At 43.1% G+C, this 25,475-nt stretch overlaps 1 protein-coding gene across 5 annotated transcripts in view; it reads right to left on the bottom strand.

Moving 5' to 3' along the window:
• Positions 1 to 25,475, bottom strand: part of RASA3 (RAS p21 protein activator 3) — a 164,214-nt gene that overhangs the window by 77,277 nt on the left and 61,462 nt on the right. For all 5 annotated transcript variants that reach the window (XM_080577052.1, XM_080577051.1, XM_080577050.1 and 2 more), the window contains one exon: positions 10,667 to 10,784. In XM_080577052.1, coding sequence (XP_080433178.1) covers positions 10,667 to 10,743 — 77 coding nt within the window. In that variant the 5' untranslated portion in view covers positions 10,744 to 10,784. The remainder of the gene's footprint in view (positions 1 to 10,666; positions 10,785 to 25,475) is intronic.

The raw sequence follows: 25,475 nt of genomic DNA, 5'->3' as shown, positions 1-25,475 counted from the left end.
ATGTGTTTCTATTCTTGCTTCCTGGAATTCTATAGAATATGGGTTGTTTCTGCTGTTGTTTGCTTGTTTTTTTACAGTAAGACAAGGTTTAAAAAAAAAAAAAAACAAAAAACAAAAAAGACATTATCTCAGCATGAAAAGCTCTTTAGAGATTTATGGGGCTTTCTTTGGATCCTACCAATTTAACCAGAAATAAAGTCCCTGACTCCTAATAGCAACCCTTTCAGTTTCTCTCTGTCCAATTACACGGTTAAGGAATTATTTCTAAGAACTATAAGCATACATCAACACTATTTATTCATCGACAGGCCTACCATTTCACCACAGATCTCTAATTCCAAGTCACTCATGCTTAAGTAGATCTAAATTGGTGGATGCCATTTGAGTCATACAGACAAATACAGCAAGCATGGCAGAGGTAGACTTAAAAATAAATCTCTCATTTTAACAAGCTCAAAGCCAGCAGGTTTTTCTTCCCCCTTTAAATACAGACCTCCTTGTTGTCTCGGCTAAGCACAGCCATGGGAGATCATTACTGAAGGCTTTTGGTGTTAGAAAATTACATAGCCAGAAGTTTAAGTGTCCCTGCATTAACTTTTGATTTTTCAGCCTCTTGTCAGCAGAGGTCATTTCCTTGGTGTCTTTTGGGAAACCACAGCAAAAGGAATTTTACATCACCCGTACACTTTTGCTTGTATTTCTGCCTACAGTAAAAATACACTCCCCCCAAATTCCCTCACTGCCTCACGAGCTAGATGGCAAATCTCAAAGCACACAGGCACCACAAATCAGCTAACCACTGTGTTTGAAGAGATACTTGCCACATGAAGTCCAGAGACATCACTCAAGACATAGGACATTATGGTGGAGCCACTACTCCCCCAGCCACGTGGAGGAACACATGCTGGAGAAACACTGAAGCCCAAGGTGCACCCATGGGTCACGCTTCCCCACTGAAACAGTCCCCCATTCCTTGAAATAAATGCATCCAGGTGTAAGCCAAGGCACTGAGACCCACAAAGTTATCCCCGCTGTGTGGATGGGAGAAGAATCTATGTGAGGACGGGAGAAATATCTAACGGCTGGAAGTGGCAGCTGGTTTGACTGTTATATTCATCCCAGCTACCAGGTCAGCACTCTGTGTTAGGTCATATTCTCCTCCGAGAGATTTTATTTGGAATCAAGAACTCAGCAGCTTCTACTAAACCGAGGGCTGCCCGACTGTCCCAGCAGCCACGCTTCTGCTGGCAGCCCCAAATGCCTCGCTCTGTGCACGTGGCACACGTTCTCAAGCACAGGCTTAACCCAGTGGGGCTAGACAAATGCTTAAACACTGCCCATATATTCAGTGCTCTATACATGCAAAACACTTGCATTGTTCCGAGCCCTAATAGTCTGTTCAGCCATAACATTGCCCTTTCTGCTGGAAGAACACGACAGATGAATTTACTCGCTAATGACCTTTGTATGAGATGATACTTAATGAACTGTGGATTATATATACACATTTCTCTATCAAGCATATTAGTGAAGCTTCAGTATGCTGGAAAAACACACACGGAAATACTATAAAGCTTGCTTTAATTCAGTTCAGCTGATCCTGGAGGAAGGAGCAGGAAAGAGACATCAGCTGGGTCTTTTGGCAAGTCCCCCGCTAATCATTGTCACAAGTGCTGGCCAGGGGCAGAAGGTATCTAGGACCACACCCCAGCAAAACACCCATAACATTTGGAAAAGCAGACTGGACAACAGGAAGTGTCTGGTCCAATGCATGCTATCCGAAAGAGGCTAATTAACAAAAGAAATGTTATCAAGCCTGCCTTAGCCATGGCCAGACCACATCTTGTTACTACGGTTGGGCACAAGGCTTATTAGTCCGAGCAGCGCCCGCGGGCTGGTACTTCTCATGCAATGTGCTACTCACAGCTGCTGCCCACAGAAGAGCAGCTTTGTTCTGTGCTTGGTTTTACCCCTCCAAGACCTTGTAGCCCTTGTAGATTTGCAGCCTTCCATCACTCAGGTAACACCCCCGAGTCACGCTGCATTGCAGGAATGGCCCCAAGTTGCAGCAGGGGAGGTTCAGGTCGGAAATGAGGAGACATTTCTTCTCAGAAAGAGCAGTCAGGCACTGGGACGGGTTGCCCAGGGAGGTGGTGGAGTCACCGTCCCTGGGGGTGTTCAAGGAAAGGTTGGACGTGGTGCTTAGGGACATGGTTTAGTGGGTGACATTGGTGGTAGGGGGATGGTTGGACCAGTTGATCTTGGAGAACTTTTCCAACCCTAATGATTCTGTGATTCTAATGAAAGCAAGCAGATCTCCAACCCAAATACACTCACTTTCCACTGGGTAACTCCACAGAGAAGTTAAAACTGGGAGATAAATCTGATCCTCTTCCGCCCCAACCTTGTGGAGCTATGCAGAAACAGAACCTTCTTCTTGAAGGAATCAAAAGTCACCACATGAACGCTTTGAGCTTCCAGTTAAACGTGTGCTCATCTCCCATGTATCTCTTCAGAACAGTACTGGCCTTGTCTCCCACCCAGACCTGACGAGCAAGAGGTCGCAGCAGTCAAACCCCATGATTTATTTCCCAAGCCAACTTATTGTAAGCACGAGCCCCAGGGCTCCTGAATGTTTTCTTCTGAAAGAACACGTAAATGCCTCCCTCCCTGACCCCTCTGCCCCAACAGCTCCAGTGAGTGCTTTTATTTTGACGTGGCAATTAATGAAAAGCAGCAGCCTCTGCCCGGACAAGATCCTCTTCTGACAAGATCCTCCAAAACAAATACTACAAAAAATACTACAAAAGCCCTGCTGAAAACTCAAGAACCTTTCTGAACCAAAGGAGTTCAGGTCTTTAAAAGACGTTTAGATGTAGAGCTTAGCGATATGGTTTAGTGGAGTACTTAGTGTTAGGTCAGAGGTTGGACTCGGTGATCGTGGAGGTCTCTTCCAACCTAGGTGATTCTGTGATTCTGTCCTGAGTTAAGCTTTCACTGGAGATTAACCCTATTCTCAGGAGAAACGTTATTCATTCAAGGAGGAGGATGAATAATGAGGGGGCCCTCCCTCAGCCTCACAGCGCAGGTTGCACATCAGCAGGCCGCACATCAACAGGTCGTGGCCAACACCAGCGTTGCCATTATTTCAGGTTCTTCTAAGACTTCAATTAAGTGGTGAAAGAGCTGCTGAGGTTAGGATTTTGCAAGGACAGAAGCAGCTGACGTCCACTGTAAGGGCAAATCAGCCCTCTTCCAAGCTGAATATAGAGGCATTTTCAAACCTAGCTTCTTCAGTGAAGAGCACTGAATTTAGAACAGTTTACATCTTTCATACAGCACCTTCCACAGACACACACACTACCTGATCCCTCCTCAGGGCACTTTCCCTAGGAGCTTTCCACACCTGCTGAGACAGAAGAGATGTAAAGCTTTCTTGTGGAAAAAAAATAAAAAAGAAAAGAAAACCATCAAGAATAGCCAAATGGATTTGGACCTTCAAGCATGTTCTCCGCTCGCCAAGCACTTACTTGTTCTGAATGCTCCAGGGAGCAGGAATACCAGGAAATCAAAAACAGAAAGTTCCCTCCAAGTCCTGTTTCCCTCATAAAACTATCCAACTTCAAGCCCTTCCCATTCTAAGGTATCTATTTCTGAATGTCCTCCGATGTGTATTTTGGCAATGGATATTTTCAAGGAGGAGACTGGGAAGGAGAAGAGAAATTACTGTGTAAACCAAGTAGAATGAAAGCAAATACGGAAGAGAATTCTAATTTCAAACACGATGAATGGGGACTTTTTCTGAAAAAAAAATAAAAAAATCTAATTTTGTTCACTTTTAGCTGTTTTACTAACCTCCAGAGGCGAAGTTGCAACTTTAATTCCATACCCTCACGTATCTACTGAAATCACTGCAAATGGTATTAACTGGGAGGTTAACTTCACAAAGTAAATCTCAAAGCAGAAGCATTTCTTTAGTTTTAGGCTGTGTTGCAAAACCTCATGCTTCTTTCTCAACATTTGAGGATTCACTGAAGTAGTTTTGTTTTTGTTTGGCACTGGTACTTTAGTGGATGAAGTGAAAGGGTTGCATGATGAATAATAATGAAACCCTTCAAACCAAAATTCTTTGTGTATCAATTTTTTTTTTCTAAACTGCTTTTGTGCTTGTAAGTAAGGACTATTAACATGCCACAGACAACTCCACATCCTCTGACTGTTTTAAATGGTTTAGAAATACTGGATTCATTCTGTTGCGTGAACTGAAGACCAGAGTTCACATCTCAGTGTGAGCCGGAAGCAAAATCAGTCTGCACAAAGGAGTACGCTTGCTTATTTCTACTACTAAGGTTTTTCTGCTGCTTGGCTAATACATCTTATGCTATGCTTTGCAGCCTATGTAAAGGGATGGGGTGGGGGGAAGGAGAAGAGAAGGTTTATTCAGAGCAGATACAGCAAGCCAAATAAAATCTGAATGCACTTCAGTCTCCTACTAGACAGGGAGCTACGAGAAGCCAGGCAAGTAAGACAGGCTCTTTAAGAGCCAAAGTTGGCAGATGTCACAGTAGCTTCCTTACAGCACGAGGTATTTTTAAGAAGTTGTGTATTTGCAGCACAGATTTGGCAGGCTACTTGCAGCAGGAAGTATATGGCACACAAGGCAACACCTAAATCCAAACATATCCCCCATGGCCATTGTGAGAGTGCAGGCTGCAGTCTTCCAGACATCTGCTGAGCCCAAGCAAATCGCTCCTCGCGTCCTTGTGCAGAGATGGACAGTGCTGTGCTATAGCCACAAACAGCCCTGCTACACAGAGAAACAAGTAAAGCGGTATGCGCTTTCTCTGCCCTAATATCAGAGCAGAGACACAAACACACTAGCTATAGTTATCATCCTCACTTGACAGTTGCTGGTTTGGCTCAACGAGGCTTACAGGGATTATGATAACTTGAAGCAGCAGCCGCTTGGCCCCTAGTCACCTCCCAAAATATTCTGTAAGACGACACACACAAACAACAGAAGTCACATTACAGCTGCATTATCATTTTTTTTTTTAAATCACTCGAAGCAGCCTACAACACCAACAATTGTTACTCACATGGGTGGCTTTTCGTGTGAATAAACGCTCTCATTCACAAACCCTGCCTTGGGTCTCAAGGCTCACTTCATTCTCCTCCGTCCATTAAGTCTTGCTTCCCTTCCTGGCGCTCTTCCCAGCTGTCTTACTTCCCTACACAGCCGTGCAGTCCTCGCCTTCAGTAATATCCCCAACTGGGCTGAAGTTGCATCCATACCCATCCTACCCCGTTCCCTTAAAGCCTTGGGATGCCTCAGAACTGAAATCCATTGATACCAGGAATTGAAGCCACGGCCAGATGCAATTGAGCACAGATGATGGCAGACCCCAGAGGCTGACAGCACACTGAGGAGCGAGCCAGGAGTGTGGGAGAGGAGCTACAGAGCATGCGGAGAGCAGAAGATGTGCTGCAGCACCCAGTGCATCACCTCTGGGCTGGGGGAAGCTGTTATTTCAAGGAGGTGAGCTGGCAACTTCAGGAGATGGAAGCAGCTAATGGAGCTAACTCAGACAGGACGGCTAATCTTGGCCACGCTCCAACTAAGGGAAACAGCTATGTGTTTAAAATTTGAGAACTGGCCTGCAGCCAAGATGTTATCAGAACACAAGCGAAGTTTAGCTATGCAGCCACGGACTCCAAAGATAGGAAAATACGGTGTTCGAGCAAGCCTGGAATTAAAAAACATTAAATATGGCAGCAGAATCACTTAGAGAAAGTTCTGAGAGTTACTGACTGAATTTGTTACCAGATCTGAGACTGAGACAAAGACACAACATCCTCCTGTTGAAGAGAACAGCCTTGGCTATGAATTTACAGCACTGTTCACTGTACGCTCACAAGCACACTTTCCTTCACTGGAGACTATAGGGAGGTAAAAAAAAAAAAAAGACTGCGGGTGGAGAAAGTGCTTCTGGCTTCATTTTCTGTTTCATTCAGGCTTTGATCACTATGTTTAGCAGGTGAAAAATTCCTCGGTGAAATAGCCGAGAACTAAATAATGACAGACTCAAGATGCTTGGCTCATCTCTCTAAAGCACACAGCGTCTGCCATCTGATTCTTAACGTGCGACGGTTTTTGCCTTTATTCATATCCTTGAAACAGATTTAGAGATGTCACATTCCTTCCATTCTTCACCTATGATTTGAGAAGCTGCCTTGATTTCCTGTTGCAGCTGACACTGCCCTTTAAGTGAATGGAAACATCTGATGCAAACAGCAAAGGCAAAGTCAGTCTTAATGCCAGCAGGCCAAGAAAATTTATCCTCAGGGACGACCTGCAGTTAGAACAAGCTCTGGATGGTGGAGCCTCAATTCTGGGGCTGCTCTCTGGGAAGGGTAAGTAGTTGTTTCAGCAAAGGAGATTAACAGGCAGAATTCCTGTCAGGCTGTTTACTTGCAGCTCAGACCTAAAGAAAAGTTGTAGATCTATGTATTTTTTAAAAAAGAAAAATCTCACACATTCCTTAGGACATAAAACATGTGATCGACTTCACATACATCTCTGCTAGGTTCAGTAGAATGGATCCAATTACATTCAGCGCCTTTATTTATGATAGCAACATAAATATTGACCATACAAAACAGAAAATTGCATTAAATTCCAGCTCTAACTGCCCTCTCCCTCGTATCTTATGACTTGCATGTGACCTTCTCAGAATTTCCTAAAAGCTCGTGCCAAGTAGTTTGTAAAAACAGTGCTGCTTGAAGAGTTCGAGATTCTCTTCCTGGGAACCTGGAGAGCTTGCTCTGACCGACCCACGTGCTAATCGTGCTTGTCCAAAGATCCCCAGGGAAGTCGGATGACTCTGAACATAAAGAGGACTTTCACATTGCTCTGTGATTTCATAGAAAGACCAGCCCATGTCATAACCCCGATTTCTTTCAGTCAGATGCTACCAAGTAATCCTCGCAGCAGCCCTCAAGGCACCAGTGCCACCACCAGCTTAACTGGAGCCAAGAGAGGCTAGATGGCAGGAATGACTTAAGTTCCTGATTGTAATTTACGAGTCCCACCTGACTGCTGAACAGAGAAGTTAAGGTTCACCATGCTGGCTGCTGTCAGTTTTTAAGATACAAACTTAGATAAAGGGCACCAGGCTCACAGAAAGCGCTGGTAAGGGCACTGGACTGGGCAACAGGATGTGCTGGTTCAGTTCTTAAAGCTCTGCATGATTTATGTTTCATTGATTTAAGAGGTTACTGCTCTCAGCTGTCTTCCCATGCCTCTGCCACAGCCCGATAAAATAAAAACATGTTGCAGAAGATTAGGATAGAGCTCAGGGAGGTAACTTCTTACACTGTCCCAGCGTAAAACGCAGGAGATCATGAGTCAGAGGCTGAAGGCTCTGCCACGGGTATCCCATGCAAGCCAGAATTGGTCATTCATCCAAGTCCTTCTGTGAAGGAGAAGGACCTGTGTTCTCCCTCACATTTAAGAAACGTATTTAAACTTTACATCAGGTGAAGGGCTGCCTGGAGAAACATAGATTTCTGCAGCGCTTAACAGAAGCTTAATGAGAAGGGGAAAGGAAAAAAAAAAAAAAGGCATGTACTCATCGAATCCCTAAGTACACAAGACAGTGTTTCAATATGACTTTAATTACAAGTCTTTTCATGCAGATAAAAACAAACTCATTTTATGCAGACATGCTGGAAAAGATAGGCTTCCCCAGGACAAATAAATCTGTATGAGATGATGCTGTTTCAGAAACACTAGAGCTGCACACGAAGCACCTTTCGATTCAGACATTCACACAAAAGGTTCTACTTTCCAGACTATATGAAAATCAATTTTTGACCTAAATAAAAGACAGGGGAGTTACCAGTATGAGTGAAAACGCAAACACTTAAAGCTTACTTTGGCGGCCTGTGACCAGAGTAAGCCAACCCCATGTCAGCCACGAAGTGACGGGAGCAGAAGATGGGCACGGACAGCATGGCCTTGTATGCCAGCCACACAGGTGGCCAGGCAGGACTCGGCTATTTTAGCCATGCTTTGGACCAGATTCATATCCCTGCTCCCAGCTAACCTCGTGTATCACAGCAGCGACACCACAGGAAGAGGCACCCAGCACAGGCTTCACTTAATGGATGTGCGAGTGCCTCGCGAGCACCGTACATGACAGCAGCAGGTATTTCTCTGCTGCACACAAATTACACGGGCCTTCGGGCACATAAACTTTGCCTGGGCCAATAATTCATGGGTACTCAATGGGCTGAATCCATTTACAAACAAGTATTAAAGAATGTAACAGCATTACTGGCTTCTCAGCTATGTGCTCATCCGAGAGTCTTACAGAAAACAATAGGTTACCATAGCACGGTCTGAAATCGTTTGAAAAATGCCTTCCTCTGGAAGCTTAAATACATTTAAACATAATCATATAAACTATCATGCAGCTGTTTACGTGTGCCTCACTAAATGAGAGCAATCCCTATCAACAGATTGGGAATATATCTCAATTTAGTCACTGATGTATCTGGGATTTCTGTCTGTCGGTTTGCCATTTTTTGATGAAAAAAAATATTTGGATAAATGCAGAATTCAGGTGTGGATATTCAAGGACTGAAGGAGCACATATTTCAGAAACAGTACTTGCAAATAGAAGCTCACAGACAACCACTGAAGAGAGGAATTCACTGGGAGAAGAAATAGTGACCATGAAGATCATCATTAGTCAACCCCTTAGTCAAGGAGAATAGGACTGTAAAGGATTTTGAGAAGTCATCTGGAGCACCACTGTTCCAAGGCAGGAAGATCCCAATATTTTGGTCAGGATCGGTTACATATGACCTGTTTAAAGACTTCAGCCATAAACACAGGAATCTACCCCAGTGCTTCAGAATCTTTAATAATAGGAAGCTTTTCTTCACAACAAAACTAACTGCAATCTACGTCCATTATTACTTGCAATATCCATACTGGACATACAGAGCAATTCCCCCTCTCTCATTTTTTTTTATTTACATGTTTATATCAACTCTCAGCCTTCTTCTCCAGATTAAACAGCTCCTATCTTTTAACCTTTCCTCATCAGTTATGTTCTCCTGACCTCTGACCATTGTGTTGCTCTGCACTGAATTCACCTCAAATGATGAAAAAAACTCGGCTCCACAGGAAACCAGAAACCTTCCAGTTTTTGCACAGCCTCAGCACACCTCCTCAAGCTTTTTAATGATATCTAAAGGCAGATGGAATTTTTCCCACTACAAGAATTACACTTGTTGCTTATGCCTACTACTGAAAGTTATTTTCTCAATCGAAAAATAATTGGGTTAGTTCAAGGAAATGACATCCACTATTATCGTACAGCCCTCTCCCCCCCACCTTCGTCCTCCCTGTGAAGGACTTTAATGATCAGCAAGCAAAAACACCCACTGTGCGGCTCCTGGTTGTGAGCAGTGGGGCTACAGTCACTTGAATCAGGACTGAATTTAAATGAGTTATGAAGTCAGTTCTGGAGAAACAACTGGTTCAGGGACATTGCATGTCAGTTATTGTAAAAAGCATAAAGAGTCAATGGCTTTTCACTTTTCTTTTTTTTTGTTAATTAGGTACACTACAAACAGGGAAGCGTTAGCATCATCATAGAAAAACACTTCCTATAATTATCTTTAGCCAATCTAAATACCTCAAGAATCAGAAGTCGCAATTATGGACACCAGTACACCACATCAGAAAATAAGCTAAGGAATAAAGACTTAAGGGGGAAAAATATATGCGAGAGAAAAATTAAAGTGACTTAAGGGAATAAATTCCACTTCAAGCTACTCAGACTAACATGCTTAAGTGTGTTAGGTACTTGGAGACTGGGGGGAATTATTTACTCTATTTCCCAGAGTAAATTCTTTGCAATAACAAGACAAATAATAGATTCCTAACTATACTACTCAACTCCCACTCTTTTCCCACTTTATCTCTTAAGATAAAAGTGACTTTTCCCTGCTGCTACTTTACCCGCAACAAAAAAGCTTTATCAAGAATTTCACTTGTCAGAGCATACACGTATTGTATATGCCCAGCCTTGTTCCCTTTAGGTTTTTAATCTAGGGGGATTTCCAGGAGAAAGTGTTCTAACTTTTGCTACACTCTTCTTGTTCTGTTTCTTTCTACATTTAGCTACCATAATCTCACAGGAAGCAGCCAAGATAAGGAGAGGCTGGAACAACAGATACCTGTTTGCACTAGTTGCAGCTGCACGACAAAAAAAAATCCCTAACTTCAGCCATTAGGGTAGCTAGACCAATACAAAACTTTACGCACAGCTGCAAAACGGAGTTCAGAACTAAAGAGCTTAGGGAAGCTCAAAACAAATACTGCAGAAAGAAAGGAGCACCAGCTGTACATTCTTTGGAGAACAGTTTATATGGCTTGCCTCGGTGAAGACGTTTTCCCACATACACATATCAGAATCATGACACTAACACTTTTACCAACAGAGTGTTCTTAAAAGTGGAAAAATGATCATGCACCCCCTGAACTCCCCTAAAAAGTATCTATGGCACATTACACAAACATAGGAAGCAGAAAAATAGTCTAGAGTACTAAGAAGAGTTAACAAAACACGTGTATGCATGTATTTATTACCATAATGACTTCTCCACTATTTTGGTCCTGAAAACCTCCTCCTGGTCCAGGTTTACAGTACAGTAGCAATCCCTCATCTTGTTTGGCCCCGGATACGTAGGAAGATTTTTGGCTTCGCCTAAAGACAAGAAAGAAAAAACAAAACAAGATTACATATTAAGAAGTTAAACATATACGCCAGCTATCAACTAATGCAGCATCAGCAACAAGGCTAAAGCAAAACGCTATATTTTTCTTCCCAAGCGATCAGTCTCTATTAAACCGAGCAGTGCATTCTGTTTCCAAGGCAGCAGCTCCCGACAGCCACGGAGTTCAGAGCTCAGCAGGAACCAAGATCTGCAACAATTCAACAGTTTGTTGCCCCCACTCTATTTGCATGTGTTTGGGCGGGTATTGCTTCCTTCCGAATTTTTGCTTTTAACCAGTCCGCCAGTAAGATACCCAGAGCACAATAACGTGGTAATAAAGCTTCCAGATACAGCCCATTGATTTCATCCTAAAGACGTTATCAGAAGACAGCAAATGAGGGCTGATCCCTAGCTCCTTTGCTCGCCCAGATGTTGAGATGGAAAATAGTCACTTCAGTTGGCACGAGCAGCCATACACCGCACATTGGACAGCCGAGCACTTGGATGAGGCACTTAGCACTGATGAAGCAGCCTAAAGTCCTCACACAAAGGTACCATGAAAGTTGGATACCCTTCAAAATAAATGTTTTAAAACTGGGTATGGCTCCCCGTGGCTTTGCTGAAGCCCCTTAGCATTACCTGGATGAGTGTTTTTCATCCTAGGGATGAAACCTAGTACTCTGAGAGCATGCTAAGGCCACAATGCGTGTGGTCTTATTCACCTTCACTTTTTCCCTGGCCAGAGACTATTAGCAGAAGCCATGGGAACTACACTGTTCTCTCCTGGTAATAATACATGGAGTAAAAATAAAAAAAAAATAAAAAATAAAACAAAAGAAGCACACACCAAGAGAACAAAAGTTTGTTTGCCAATAGGGAAAGGAACTCCAAATGACAGTAACAAATATAACTTGACAGTAACAAATATAACTTTTTATCAGATGTCTGCAGTTCAGCCTAAGCACATCTCACTAGACACATGCCTTTCCCAGTCTCCAGCTCCCAAATAGCTTTACTATTAACAGAACCATCTCGCATGTTACAAATCTGTCTTCAGTCAAAATGTACTTTTTCCCTTCTGCAGCTTTGTTTGACGGCGAATCTGATGCAATGTGCATGTCAACACTGAAGGGCTGCAGCAAAGAAATATCAAGCCCACCAGCATCCTCAGCTTTCAAGGACGAGCATGAAATGACACAGGACTTCGCGTCTTCCGTACACGACCTCTTGCACACACTTCTGTCATGGAGTGCCCTTAGAAAAGCCACACATCCACACTTCTCACAGACTGCCCAGGTATGGGTGATCGCACACGCTTTCTAAAGCTAACCACAGAACGTACAAAGAGGCATTGATAAGTGCACGAAAACAATACTTCATGTATCAGTGCTCACTTCAGAGCACTTCTGCGTAAGTCCACTCCCAACTCAGCTGATGCAACTTGAAAGCTTTCTTCCCACTTCCTTCAGAGCTGCGAGACACTGTGTTTAAAAAGCTGGCTCCACGTAATTCAAAGGTGTGACTGGAACATCTCTTAGCGTGCCCGGCGTGGCTTTAAATTCAGTTGAAGTGTAATCAACAGTTCAACTGCAGCAGCTCTGGCCAAAAATATATCAAGTATTACTGATGGCTTTTGTACAACCTGCACCGGAGTCTAGTCTGCTGTGGTAAACCTCCAGCTTTTACTCGTTATCTGCATTTGAGCAAATTGCATATCATACAGGCTGAGCTCTGAGCGTCTGTCTTTTCTCCCCAGGCCCTGAACATCCAAAATGCTGTGTTTTCACACTAAAATCACATGAAATCAGCCTCTTTTCTGGATGACTGGGTGAGGATCCCTGTCGACAGGAAGAGTTTCAATCGAGGAGTGGTCAGGAAGTCTTCACCTGGGGCTGCTGTGCTACTCTCCCAGCTCTTCCAAGACAGCTGGTCAAACCTTTTCAAGCTCAAAATTAAGGAAAAATAACACACTTTCCCTTTTTCTGCACTTTTCCCACTTCCTACTTCAACGCCAACGTGCACACAAAACAACTCCTGGATTCCACGTTCTTGATGCTCTCTGATGCCACACGATAGGCATTTCAGTGCTCAAAGCCAATACTTCATCGCCTCAAGAGTGCTCTGTAAGAACCCTATTTTAAAACTCAATCCTTCTCTGTGTTAGCAGACTTGCAGAAGAAAACCCCGCAATATTAAGACAAATGCAGTGCAAAGGAGGATACCGGTGTCACCAGCAAACGACTGCCTACGCAGTCTGTAAAGCAAATGAAAGATCACCACCACAATTAGAAAGTGGGACGCACAGGGAGAAAGACAGAGGGAGAAGACATTTTTTTCCAGTTGGAAGAAAGAAATGACTGTAAAAGGCCCTGAAATGCCACGGAGGCCAGAACAAGGGATTAATTGACCAACCCAATATATTAATCACGTTACTGACTTGAGAAGGAGCTTGCATAAAAATGTGGTTTCTTCCCAACACTGACAGCAACCAATGGCTGTTTAGATTCCTCCAGCACTGAGCAGTTGAGAAAGAAAAACTTGTCAAGCTTTCAAGCACAGCTAAAGACTAACTCTCTAGCCAGACATTTTATGTCAACAAACGCGCTCTGTTAAGAGCTTCAGTTGCTCCTCAGATTCCGCCAAGACAAAAATGTTCCCTCTATGGCACGGCTTTGCTATCCGCAACAAAGCTGAACAATTTGGTCAGTATTTCTTGGTTCTGCTGCTATTGAAATTAAGAAAGAAAAAAAAAAAAAATAAAGGCCAAAACACTTGATATAGTCATGCACCATTTCCATATTTTCAACTACGAAATCTAATGAGATCGATTAATTTGGGCAAGAATTCCCTCGTTTAACCTATCTGTGTAGAGTAGGCATCTTCACCAACTGTATTTTCAAGAGGCAGCTCCATTCTGTCTTCCTCTTTGTGAGGCACCAGCACGATAGAGACTGGAGGGCGGGTTTGCAGACAAAAGGTCAAAACACCCACATTTAAGACCTCCTGTCTTCTGCTAACAAGAAACAAAATGTTTCTTAAGATGTCTAAGACCTTGACAACCTAAAATACATGCACTTTGTTTCGGGGCATAAGGCTTCCATTTGGAAGGCCTAGAAATAAAATAACCAATTTAAATTTGCAAGAGTTTTCCCTCTATCCCTGGTACTGTACACTTCTAATATAGACGGTCCTAACTGAACTGTGCTCAGCTTAGCACCAAGTATTTGAACTTTGCGTAGCTAAACTTAGCTTTGCTAATAGTTACCATGGGGTATTTTGGACAAGTCTTTAGGGGATAGACTGTTCCATTCTGAATACCTCACTGACGTGCTATTTTCTCCTCATGAATGGGTTACTACAGGCTCAAAATGGACTACTGTGGCACAGCAAGGCGCAGGGTACTCGAAAGGCTGGAACAAAAAGAAGGAAAAGACTTAGATCTGTATTCATCTTCCTTGTTTCTTCCAACGTTGTACGTTCCTGCCCTACTAAGACACCAGCAATAAAAGGAAGCAAGAAAAAGGGGCTCTCCTGCAAATACAATAGAGAAGGGCACTGCTTAGATGCTTGGGAGCATAACTGGTGAAAACAAGAAAAGGTTTGACGATGTTTCTACGAAGAAACAAACATATACGTACATGTATGAATACATTTCCTTACAATTTTGACATCTTAAACTCCCTGAAGCACCTGGTATTTTTCACTGAATTTAAATACTTGGCAATGTGTCACTTTTGCTTTGGAGTATTTCCCTAGGTGTAACTTTCTGAAGAGAAGAAAACGCATGACAGACAGACATTATTTCTCCCTTTTGAAACAAAATTTGCTGATCCTATGCTTCTAAGTATTGGCACTGGGTCACCTGCACACAGCTGCCAATCTGAGCATGTTAGTAAAAACCTTGTGTCAACAAATTTACCTTACTGTCTTCCAGCTGCAACATATTTAATTTTTTCAAAATGTCATAACAGAATTACTTCAAAAAAAAAAGTATTTAAAAAGTCAAACAAAAAACCCACATCCAAAAAATAAACTCGGTAAAAGCAGCTGAGCTTTCCATACTGCAGCATTTGACTTCAGGGAAAACACAAAGACTTCAGTACAGGAAAAATAAAAGAAAAATCTGAAAAGGGCAACATATCTAAACCGGCAACAACAATTCATTTTGTTCCTGCCATGTTCAGGAACCACTCTCCAAACAAGCTCTTGGGCAAGCATGTCAAGAACAAAAATGGAGCAACGATGTACGCCAAGAATGAAAAACTGCTCCCATTTTACCCTAAGCTCTCTATACCGATAAAGATGCTGGTTAATGGGGTGAGGAACAAAAACACACTATCTCAAGCACTCTTCAAGTTTTCTTTCTTCTGAAAAAAAGCATCATTCCTTCAACATCCACTAATCAAGCAAAAACAGAAAAAGGAAAATGTGTACACACACACAAATCTCATTCTCTATCAGAATAATCCCAGAATATACGTAAAACATTAGGATGTCAGCAAATTTATAATTAATATTTACTGTAAGTTTAATTAAAAATATAATACTACTCAATGACAGCAAGCAGTTCATCGTTTTAGTACAAGGTGTGATTCTGGGGGGGGCGAGGTGGAAGTTAAAGGTAGAGGTGACTACAACACCACAACAGGGATACACTGAAAAAATAAGCCCTTTTAATATTAAAAGGGTCATGGTTGGAAAGCTTCTGTTTACATAGGAAACCATTCTTGCTACTGAACAGCCAATACGGTCATTACCTAAAGTTAACAATGTTTGAAAGCAGAGTATACAATTCTATTTGCACATAATTCTTACATGTAGATATACCATGTACACATCACAAAGGGAAAACGTTTATTTTTGCCTTTCCAGATAGGAAAAGGCAATGAAAATCACATGTGAAGTCCCACAGACAGATACGCACAGTGTACGACTACAAAGTTACCTAAGTGTACTCTAGTGTACTTTTTTAATAAGCTAAAATCAATGTATGCTTTTTGGGCAACATATGCCAAGTGTCAAAAGATGTTCTCTCCCTTCACGTGTATCTATATAGGTCACTCAGCCTGAAAATAAAATAAAACCACCGAATTCATCAATTTGCCTCATCAGATACTCATATATTAATAAAATGAGATTTGTTTTAAAACAGATGTGATTAGAAATATTCTATCTGCCCAAGAATCTCTCTTTGCTTAAACCGTAGACATTTATGCGGGCGTACACGCATGCTTTGCTCTGACGAAGAGACAGATTGCATTAGATTTCTAAACCAGGTCAAAAATAGCCATCTGTGAACGGATTTTGGTGACCTGGAAAATGAGATTTTTAGATGACCTGTTCTTAATGTAAGCCCTTGCCTGCCAGCCTCTTTCCATGTGAAATGATGCTTATGTTAGAAAACTCAGGGCAAGCCCTTCCTCCACAAAACAATATCGATGAGCTGGGCCTGTGCAACAACCCCAGAACAAGGTGATACCACACCACTGCTTCAGCAAGGAAACAAAGCACGTTGTATTAATTACAATCTTAATAGATGAGGGCATCATGTGGAAACCCCAATCCCTTTGGCACTAAATCTTCAAAGACCTGTGCTGATACAAGATGATATCTCATTGCCAAAGACTACTTACACTTACTTAGACCTAGTACTTACAGTGGAGTTGTTGTGGATCACGAATCTTCGAGGCTAGAAAAGGCCTTCAAGATCACCAAGTCCAACCACCAACCTGTCCTAGCGAGTCCCACCACTAAACCTCACCCCTTGGTGCTATGTCTACGTGTCTCAAATACCTCCAGAGACGGCGACTCCACTCCACCACAGGATGGCCTATCCACCCTCTCTGTGAAGAAATTCTTCCTGACATCCCATCTAAACCTCCCCTGGAGCAACCTGAGGCCTTTGCCTCACATCCTATCACCTACCACTTAAGGAAAGAGACCAGCACCATCCCTGCTGCTGCAGCCTCCTTTCAGGTAGCTGCCAAGAGCAATGAGGTCTCCCTTCAGTCTCCTCTTCTCCAGACTGAACAGGCCCAGGTCCCTCAGCTCCTCCTCACGTGCCTTGCTTTCTGGTCCCTTCACCAGCTTCACCGCTCTTCTCTGCCCGTGCTTAAACATCTCAATGGCCTTCTTCTAGTGACAGGCCCAAAACTGAACACAATATTCAAGGTGTGGTGCCACCAGTGCCGTGTACTCGTTTCCCTAAACTTACTCTATACCGGTTAGAAGCCTTCACTGAGATCTTCCTCTGATCTGAAACCTGTTTCAAGGCAGAAAATTACAGGGATTTCTATAACCTGTAACAAGCCCCCACAGTGGATAGTTTCAGACCTATGGCTCAGAATGGCAGATATCCAAATTCCCTCTTTCCTGTTTATGTGTAAACATCTCAGTTCTCCACCACCAATTTCCAGGCCTTTTGCAGCCCTGAAGGTCCAACAAACCCTCCGAATACCTTGCTTTTGCAGTCCTGGGCATAACAGAAGCAGCTGAGGGTATTCTCATTGGAGAGCAATGAGAAGCTCCAGGCTCACATCCTGACTTTTCTTGTACAAGGCAGTGAACACTGAAGGGGCTCAAAAGATCCTGTAACGATATCAAACACTGAAGTGCCCGCAGCACAGGGGCTGTTAACCAAATCCCAGAGCCGGGGAGAAAAGTCCCACAAGAGCTGCTCTCAAAATGAGGAACTGCAAGCTGATTTGATTTTGTACAAGAGGAGAAGAAAAACTCCTCATCTCATTAATGTAACGGGTCGCATGCTACTTGCCAATATATGTTAAACATGGGGAATCGAGTTTCTCTGAAGATTCCCTTGGGATGGTAACTTAATCCCAGAAAACAAAAAAAATGTACGAGTCCAGCTGCTTTCTAACAAAATGGAAGCTATTTTGTGTAAAAGGACACTTGAAGAGATCATTTTAAAGTGGGATACTGCCAGGAAAGAGGTGATCAAGGAGTTTTCATCCACATTCACAGCTTTCCTGTTGCATGCTGAGGTAAGCACTCCAAGTTTCTTTGAGGAGCCTTTCTTGTATTTCTGCAGGAAAACAGATGCAGGAACCAATCGGCCCCTTTACCGCTGTTGATACAATCTTAGAGTCAGTTCTCCATCTACTGCTTTTCAACCCAGCTTGTATTTTGAAGATGATATTTTGGATCAAAACACATCTCATATGACTTCCCAGCTGCGTTCACTGGAGGCTCTTGAGGTTTTTTCCTACCAGTTTCAGTAACACAGGGGTTGGCTACAGGTTGTTCTGCGCCTCTGAATCACGACCTTCGCTTGGACTGGTGGCTCATGCTGTTATTTTTTGTTATTATTTCTTACCAAAAAAAAATCAGCTTCCTAAAGTTATTAAAGACCTTCTCTCAGCAAAGCTTAAGTCACTGAACATCTGTTGTGGGAGGCCATGGGGGAGAACGGAGGCTGCAGGAGGGGCAGAGCCGCGGAGAGAAGAAGCTTTGCACAGGCTGCTCCATCCCGGAGCGGTGCTGGGCGAGCAGCTAGCACTCCCAGCTATTTTTAGAAGAACAGTATGAGACAGGAAATGTAAGCAAATGATTTACAACATCAAACAAAACGTGACCGAAATCCAACATCGGTTCAACCGCTCCCTTTTCAGAGATTCTGCATTCTGGTGTAACTATCTTGGGGGGGTTGCTTTTGAGTGAGGAGCCTGCTCATCACTAAGAAAAAAAAAGAAATGGTCTCAAATACGTCAGCAGGAGCAAAAGTTTGTCAAAGTAAGTGTCTGCCCTTACCCTTCTTCATATACTTGATTTGCACACAAAACCAAAATCCAGATGACCAAAAAAAGACAGTTTAATACATCTGTGTATTCCTTTTTTTTTTTTTTTCCTTTTCGTGTACATCAGAAAACCACAGCTGCGTGGGAAAAAAAAAAAAGCAAGCAATGAAAAAGGCATAATGCCCTCTCTTCCCGGCCATTAATCACTTCTATCACCAACAGCAAGCGGCTAAAAGCTTTTACAGTAACATGAAAAAGATGAATCTGTCAATGTCTTGCTTAGATTAAAAGCTAATAACAGAAAGGAGTAATTGCTGGGGAGTTGGAGCTTTAGTGGCGATGTTAAGAAACCCTAACTGTTTCCTCTAATGAATGGCTCTGTTGTCCACAATTGCTCTTGCTTTACAACTACTCGGTTAGAAATGCCTTCACTAACTGGAAGTTTCACAGCATCAACTTTAGATGGAGATCGTTTTGGCCATTTGACCTTACAGTGTTCAAAAACAAAAGAAAATCTCGCTATTGAGAAACGGAGTGACTCAGAGCGCAGCAGTTCAAGGCAATCTTGAAAAGTCCCAAAAATTCAGTAATTAACCGAGCAAAGATCATCTTCCTTCATACACACAACACTTCCCATTACAATATTTACCATCAGGAGGGAAAGAGAAAGTTTTCGAAATCTCCTCCCCAGCTTGCTTAACTTCAGCCTTTCCTCAAAACCAGTGAAAACAGGTACTTTGCTATACAGAGGTCAAATTCATTTTTCCATGTAAAGACCCAAACCCAGAAACACCCTTCTGCAGTAATTAGCAGCTTCCTGTAAGCCCAGTAACAGGCAAGACTACACCTAATTACAGCTTGACATGGTCTTGATACTGTTAGTCCACCTACGCCCCAGGCATTCCTTCATGCACAAAGAGCATTGTGTGTAAGGAAAAAAATAAGAAGAAGAAATCCTTTATTTTTTTAAAAAAAGAGCGAGGACATAAGCAGCTCTCAGATTATATGCTTATTTGGGGGGTTGAATGAAAATATTAATTCAAGAAGAGTCTAAAACTTCTAGTTGTCATCTTGGCTGAAAAATGCTGTATCGCAGAGACGCCTTGGTACTGAACGCGGTGCTCTGATTAAGGCATTACATAAATCATTCACAATATCTGTTTTGCTTTAGTTACTGCATCTTCATCTACAAAGCACTTCTTCCAGTAAATGAAAGATTTATTTCCACTGTCAAGTATCTGCATTGCACATAAGCATGCTGACAACGCACAAGATTTTAGGTAGATGCTAATTTCTTCTTGCTGGCTTGCAGTCTCACCTCTCCTTTCTACATTTCAAGATGGTTAGAAGTGCTTGAGCTTGACTAACAAATTGATCACTTGTCAGTTTGCGATGCTGTGCAATTAAACTCTGAGACTGCAAATTAGCAGGGACCCACAGCAACTGACCTGCAGACCCATTGATTTCACTGTGGGGAGAAAAAGGACAACGTGCCCCCACTCCGAAGCCCAGGCTGCCTTAACTACTGCCACCCTGCAGTTTGCCACATGAATTTCTAAAAACAACCAGCTCCAGAAGAGCCACACACTGGTAGAAGTGGACTGCTGCCATCCGAGATCCTAAACATTCAATTTGCCGTGTCAGCCGACTCGGCAGAGATTTATTTTTAAAACAACCCGTCAGCGTAAGATTCCCGACTTGTTGCTGAAATTGAATTTGGGGTTGGAAAATGCAGTTGAAGGGAGACGGACTGACCTATGCATGGGAAGGAAAGGATGTCTTCTGTGCTTGCTCTTTGCGGGTGTCCTCCAAATGCTCTGCTGTGCTGAGCTGTCCTATCGCTTTGCCACCCCACAAGCCCACCAGCACAATTCCCCCGAGAAGCCCAACGGGAGCTCCCCTGCCAGGGCTGCACGAGGATCAAGCACGCAGGGGTAACTTCAGGCAGGAGCTTAGCTCCAAAGTGCAAGCACTTCTGTGTGATTCTGTCTGCTCAAATCCTTAATTGTTTCTTCCTTCCAGAGGACAGAAATGTTTTGCCAGTTCACGTACGAAGCGTACTTGAAAAAAATGGGGGTATTTCGGCATGACTTTATTAAAGTACCTTTTCTTCACAAGTCAGAAGAAGCTAAAAGCCCTCTCTCAAAATGAGCTATGCCATCTCTCCTTACAAGATACACCACATACGATGTTCAGCTCACCTCTTAGTATTTTCAATTTCCAGTTTGACATTATTATATATACATGACTATTTATTATTTTCACTTTTAAGAAAAAACAATCAGTGTTCTCCCTGGCTTCTTGCATGGGATATTATTCCCCCATTAGTGCTCATTCAACATCTTCCATCTGGTGCTCCTTTAACAGGGTTAACAGCAGCCAGACTGTTTAACTAGCAAGCTGAGCTGTAGAGGGCAAGCCCTATTTCCACCCTGCCAAAGCACCTTTGAGACAAAAGGCAACTGCAGATTTCCTCAGCGGGAGAAAAACGAGACGACGATGTTAAAGGAACACACTGATGGCCGGAAGCGGTGTTTAGCAAGAGAAGTTTTAAGAACATCCTAAAATACTTTCAGACATGTGGACACTGGAGTAACGAAGGAGCAGTTATCTACTGTATGTCACAAGGAAAGGGAAAAAGTACTGTAAACAACTTTAGATCCAAACAGGCTACTCCATTCTGGAAGGAGAAAAAAAATACATCAAAAATATTTAAATTCTTTCAGTTTTATACAAATTGGAAAGTATTATTAAGCCCTTTTGCTTGTGAGTTAGTGTAATGGAGCAGTTTGCTCCTCCTTTCCCAACAGCGTCCACTCTTCACAGTGCTAAAGCCCACGCAAGTCTAAAATATGTGCGCATGAACAGCCTTAAGCTTAAGTCTCTGAAAATGTCAGAGCTGTGAGCTTATCGTGTACCTGCTAACTTTTAATTACGAGCTATAAAGTTCCACCCACAAATCCTGCGCAGTGTATGGGACTGACTGGGCAAGCAAAACTGGGGAAAAACAAGCTAAAAAGCATGCTGCAAGCTCCCAGCCTGCTGCATGGTGGCGGCTGGGGGGAGAATCTTCCCTGCAGATTAAGTTAAGGTGCACAACAGGGTGCCAAAGCGTTTGGTTTTCTTTTGCCTGGCCTGAAGTCGCAGGGCCAGAGCCCCATCTCACAGCACACAACCTGACTCACTTCAGCTGGAGCCTTGGCCCAGCACACTTGTCTCGGCACCAACAGAGCACCTGCCAAAACACACGGCCTGACCGTCTTCCAGAAGAAGCCAATGAAGTAAAGGCAAGTGAATTTCAAAGAAACACAGGCTTGTTCCGTTGCAGTGGTTATTCCTGTAGAAACGGGAGCAGGACTCAAAGAGAAAGCCTGAAGAAGCAGTGTGTGTACGTACTCGCCCAGAGGCTGAGCATTTTTCAAAACTGCCGACGACTTTTGGAAGCCGGGCATTCCCTACGAGTCGCTCATCCACACCCACCAAGTTCATCCAAAGTTGAATTTTGTAATATCTCTGCTCAGACACTACACGCATCTGTTTCACAACGAATGAGAGGAAAGCTGGTAATCTGAATTAAAACTTGTAACGGTTGTGAGCGTCTGATATCTGCAAAAATCAACTGAGAACTGGAGGCACAACAAGGACTCACCAAAAGCTACAGAAAATAACCCCTGTTTGAACTCATAATCTCATTTTCTACCCCACTGGTCTGCACCTTTGCCTAATTCATGGATTTTTCTTATCAAAACACTGTTAGCAACCTGAAAGATGGAAAATGATGCTGTTCAAGAGCCAGAATCCAAGCTTAACGTGGAACATTAACTCATCTTTCCTTCTTCCCAGGCTTTCATCTATGAACCGTGACAGTATTTAACCATTATTAATAACCATTATTTCAGCAACTTCCAATCCTCCACCCTATCGCAGCCCTTAGTACTTCTACAGGCACAAAACTGATGTTGCTCCCGGCCACGTTCACACCATTCAACTGTTCACATCTTCCCACGAAAGGATTCGCAGCACGAACACAACTTTGTTTTTCTGAATTACTCTTCGGAGGAGTTCCTCTTGCTGCCCGTTGACTCGCCAGGGAGCCCAGCCAGCTGCCGTCAGAGCCCACGCTGAGTGTTTACAACCAACCCCACAGCACACGTTGTCCTCTCTCTTCCTACTCGCCATCTAGTCGCATCACGTCTTCTGCAGAGCTAGTTCTTTCAGGCTGCTACTTCCCACAAGGAACCACCAGCCCTAAAATCTTACAGTACCAAAACAAAGGACTTTGAGAGCCTTCATAACAACACGTCTTACACCAGTGACTGGAAACTCTGCCACTGCCCTAACATCGCCTGCATCCTCCACTGGATCTCAGCTCCGTCAAACATTTCCAGGCACCAGGATTTCTGCAGGGAGAGTTTTTGTCCCAGATACTTCTCCTTGTTTGATTCAAGTATCACTGTAAGAATGTACGGAGGATTAAACACTCTTGTTATTACCACTTTTTTAAAATTTATATCACAAAGTTCATGCCACCGCTCCAACTGCAATGCATTTTTTGTTGTCCTTACCAGTAAAATGAAGGGAGTCCAATTGTAAGCTTGATTTATCTTAGCACACCAAGCTGCTACAAATTCACCTGCCTTAAAGTTGATTCCATGCTAGTACCAAAAGAGTCCTGAATTTAACATGCTCATTTCAGTGGGACTCCAATAATGTATCAATTACTGTGACTAAAAACCATTTCTCGATATAACGATGCTGCTGAACTCAAACAGCAAGAGGAGGCAAACGGGCCAGAAAAAGAAAAAAAAAAAACACAACATGTAACTGGTAAGCAAGGCATGGACCTCCGGCACAATTTATTTCTTAAACGAGGTTTCAAACAGTGACTAATCTGATCTCCCTGAGAGCGGGAACATCACATGAATCTTGGTCTGAGGAACAAACCCAACCAAGAGCGAGTGACTCATCGCGCAGGCAACGTGATGAGAACCAAATGCTGGATTATCCAACCTCAATAGCTGCGGGAAGAGGAAAAAAATGTTTACTTCTTCACTCCTCAGCACCGAGTGTAGATTACACAGGCACAATAGCGCAGAAAAACAAAGCTGAGCTGAGCCCAGTCATTTATTTTTAAAATAGTGACCAAAACCACGGGGTTCGGAAGTTGGTGTAGATGTGCACCCAAATCATGTTACTAGTATATGCAGTTGAGATTTTCACGAAACATCTAAACCATGAATACAATTTTCCCTTGTAATGTCTTAAAACCCTCGCATGATTATAAATTTCCCTGTATATACAGATTTTAACTTTCCACGAAATGTCTACAATCCAGCTGTTGGTTTTTTATGCAAAGTATAAAGCGGGGTATTAAAAAGGGAAAGTGACCTACTTTTTCTAAGCTATGTGAAGTGCTAATGTAATGAAACTCAATCAATGTCAGTTTTCTTTTATTCTTCCAGTTTCAGTTTACGAGTTAGTCACATCAGCTGCAGAAGAAGGGGTGAGCAAGACTTACTGTCTGTAAAGCACTCTGGAAACGTCAAGTATTTTGCATACTTACAACCAGTGACAAAGCACAATTCAATGACCTATACAGAAGTGAGGGAACTCAAAAACCATGTACAGGAGGGACAACTGGCAACTGTTCTGAAATACAGGCACGAACTTGTATTTTTAGGAGCGCAACCAGCCCCACAAATCTGTCCATGACAGCACAAACCTGCTCTGACATCTTCAATAGCAAAGGTCTGAATGCGGTGAGATCTGCGCAAGCGGAGATGATGTTCTCTTTCTTGAAATGCTTGAGTCTGCTCAAGGGTTTGTAACTGAAAAGGCAAGCTCCAGCTTCAAAAAGGGAAGGACCGGTGAAGGATATTTCATAGGATGGAGGTATAAATGCACAGCACACCCAAAGATAACGCAATACAAAGTATGCATGGAACTGTTGATGCTCATTTTAAGTCTTACCCTGAAAGCTTTTCCAGATCAAACCAAGGTCCAACTTCAGTCTTAAGGCTACACAGCTAGTTAGGAGCAATGGTTTGCTTTAGAGACACATAGGTGGAGTCACCACTGCAGTCAAGTTTATTCCTCAACCCAGTGAACGGCAAGGACAACACAATCCATTCTAAAAACTCAGAGCTTTAAGCCCACAGCTGCATGTCACCAAAAGCCCAAAAGATACAAAACCTAGATCAGCCCTGTCCTCAGCAGTTTACAGAACACATCAAGAGGGCAAACAGGGATAAAAGCTGTTAAGCATTAAGTCAACATTTTCCTTTCCAGAGCTCAACAGACGTGATATAATACACACCACGTTCTCCTTGCAGATATAGCACATACTAGTTTTAACACTCATTTTAAAGCACAAAGCAACAAGTCCATCACATTTATTTAGAGGGTCAAGTGAAGCTATGGTGTCACATGCAGTGTCAGTAAGACTCTACTGGCCAAATGCTACCTGTGCCACATCCACTTGTCGTTAAATAACGTCCCCAACCCCCCGTGTGAATTCGTGGCTTACAGAAGAACGGCAGACAGGAGTCGGGGAACGTTTCTGATACTCGTGCGTAAGCCGAGGTTGATTTCTGGGTTACATCACGCACTTCCACTGACAGCGGGAAAGTTTCTCCCCGACGTTTACAATAAGCAGCTGTAAAACTTGAAGGATGTAAATAGGCATGCATGTCTGAAGGCTATTTGCTGGGTAAAAAGGTGCCACTTTTACCTTGTAGGGTAGAAGAGAAGTTACAGGCCAGAGAGACTCAAGTCCGTGTGCGTGCTGTGCTCAGTGCTTTTAATGCTGGGGGACGGGGATGCCCACACCAGACACCTTGCTAGCTGCAAAGCCCAAAGCTTCTTTAGGAAAATCACCAAGGGTGAAAAGCCCTTTAGCTTCAGTTACCCTTGACTCATGCCCATATA

Source organism: Anser brachyrhynchus, assembly GCF_964034855.1.
Source record: "Anser brachyrhynchus genome assembly, chromosome: 1".
NCBI lineage: Eukaryota > Metazoa > Chordata > Aves > Anseriformes > Anatidae > Anser > Anser brachyrhynchus.
This window is presented reverse-complemented; position numbering and strand designations above follow the sequence as displayed.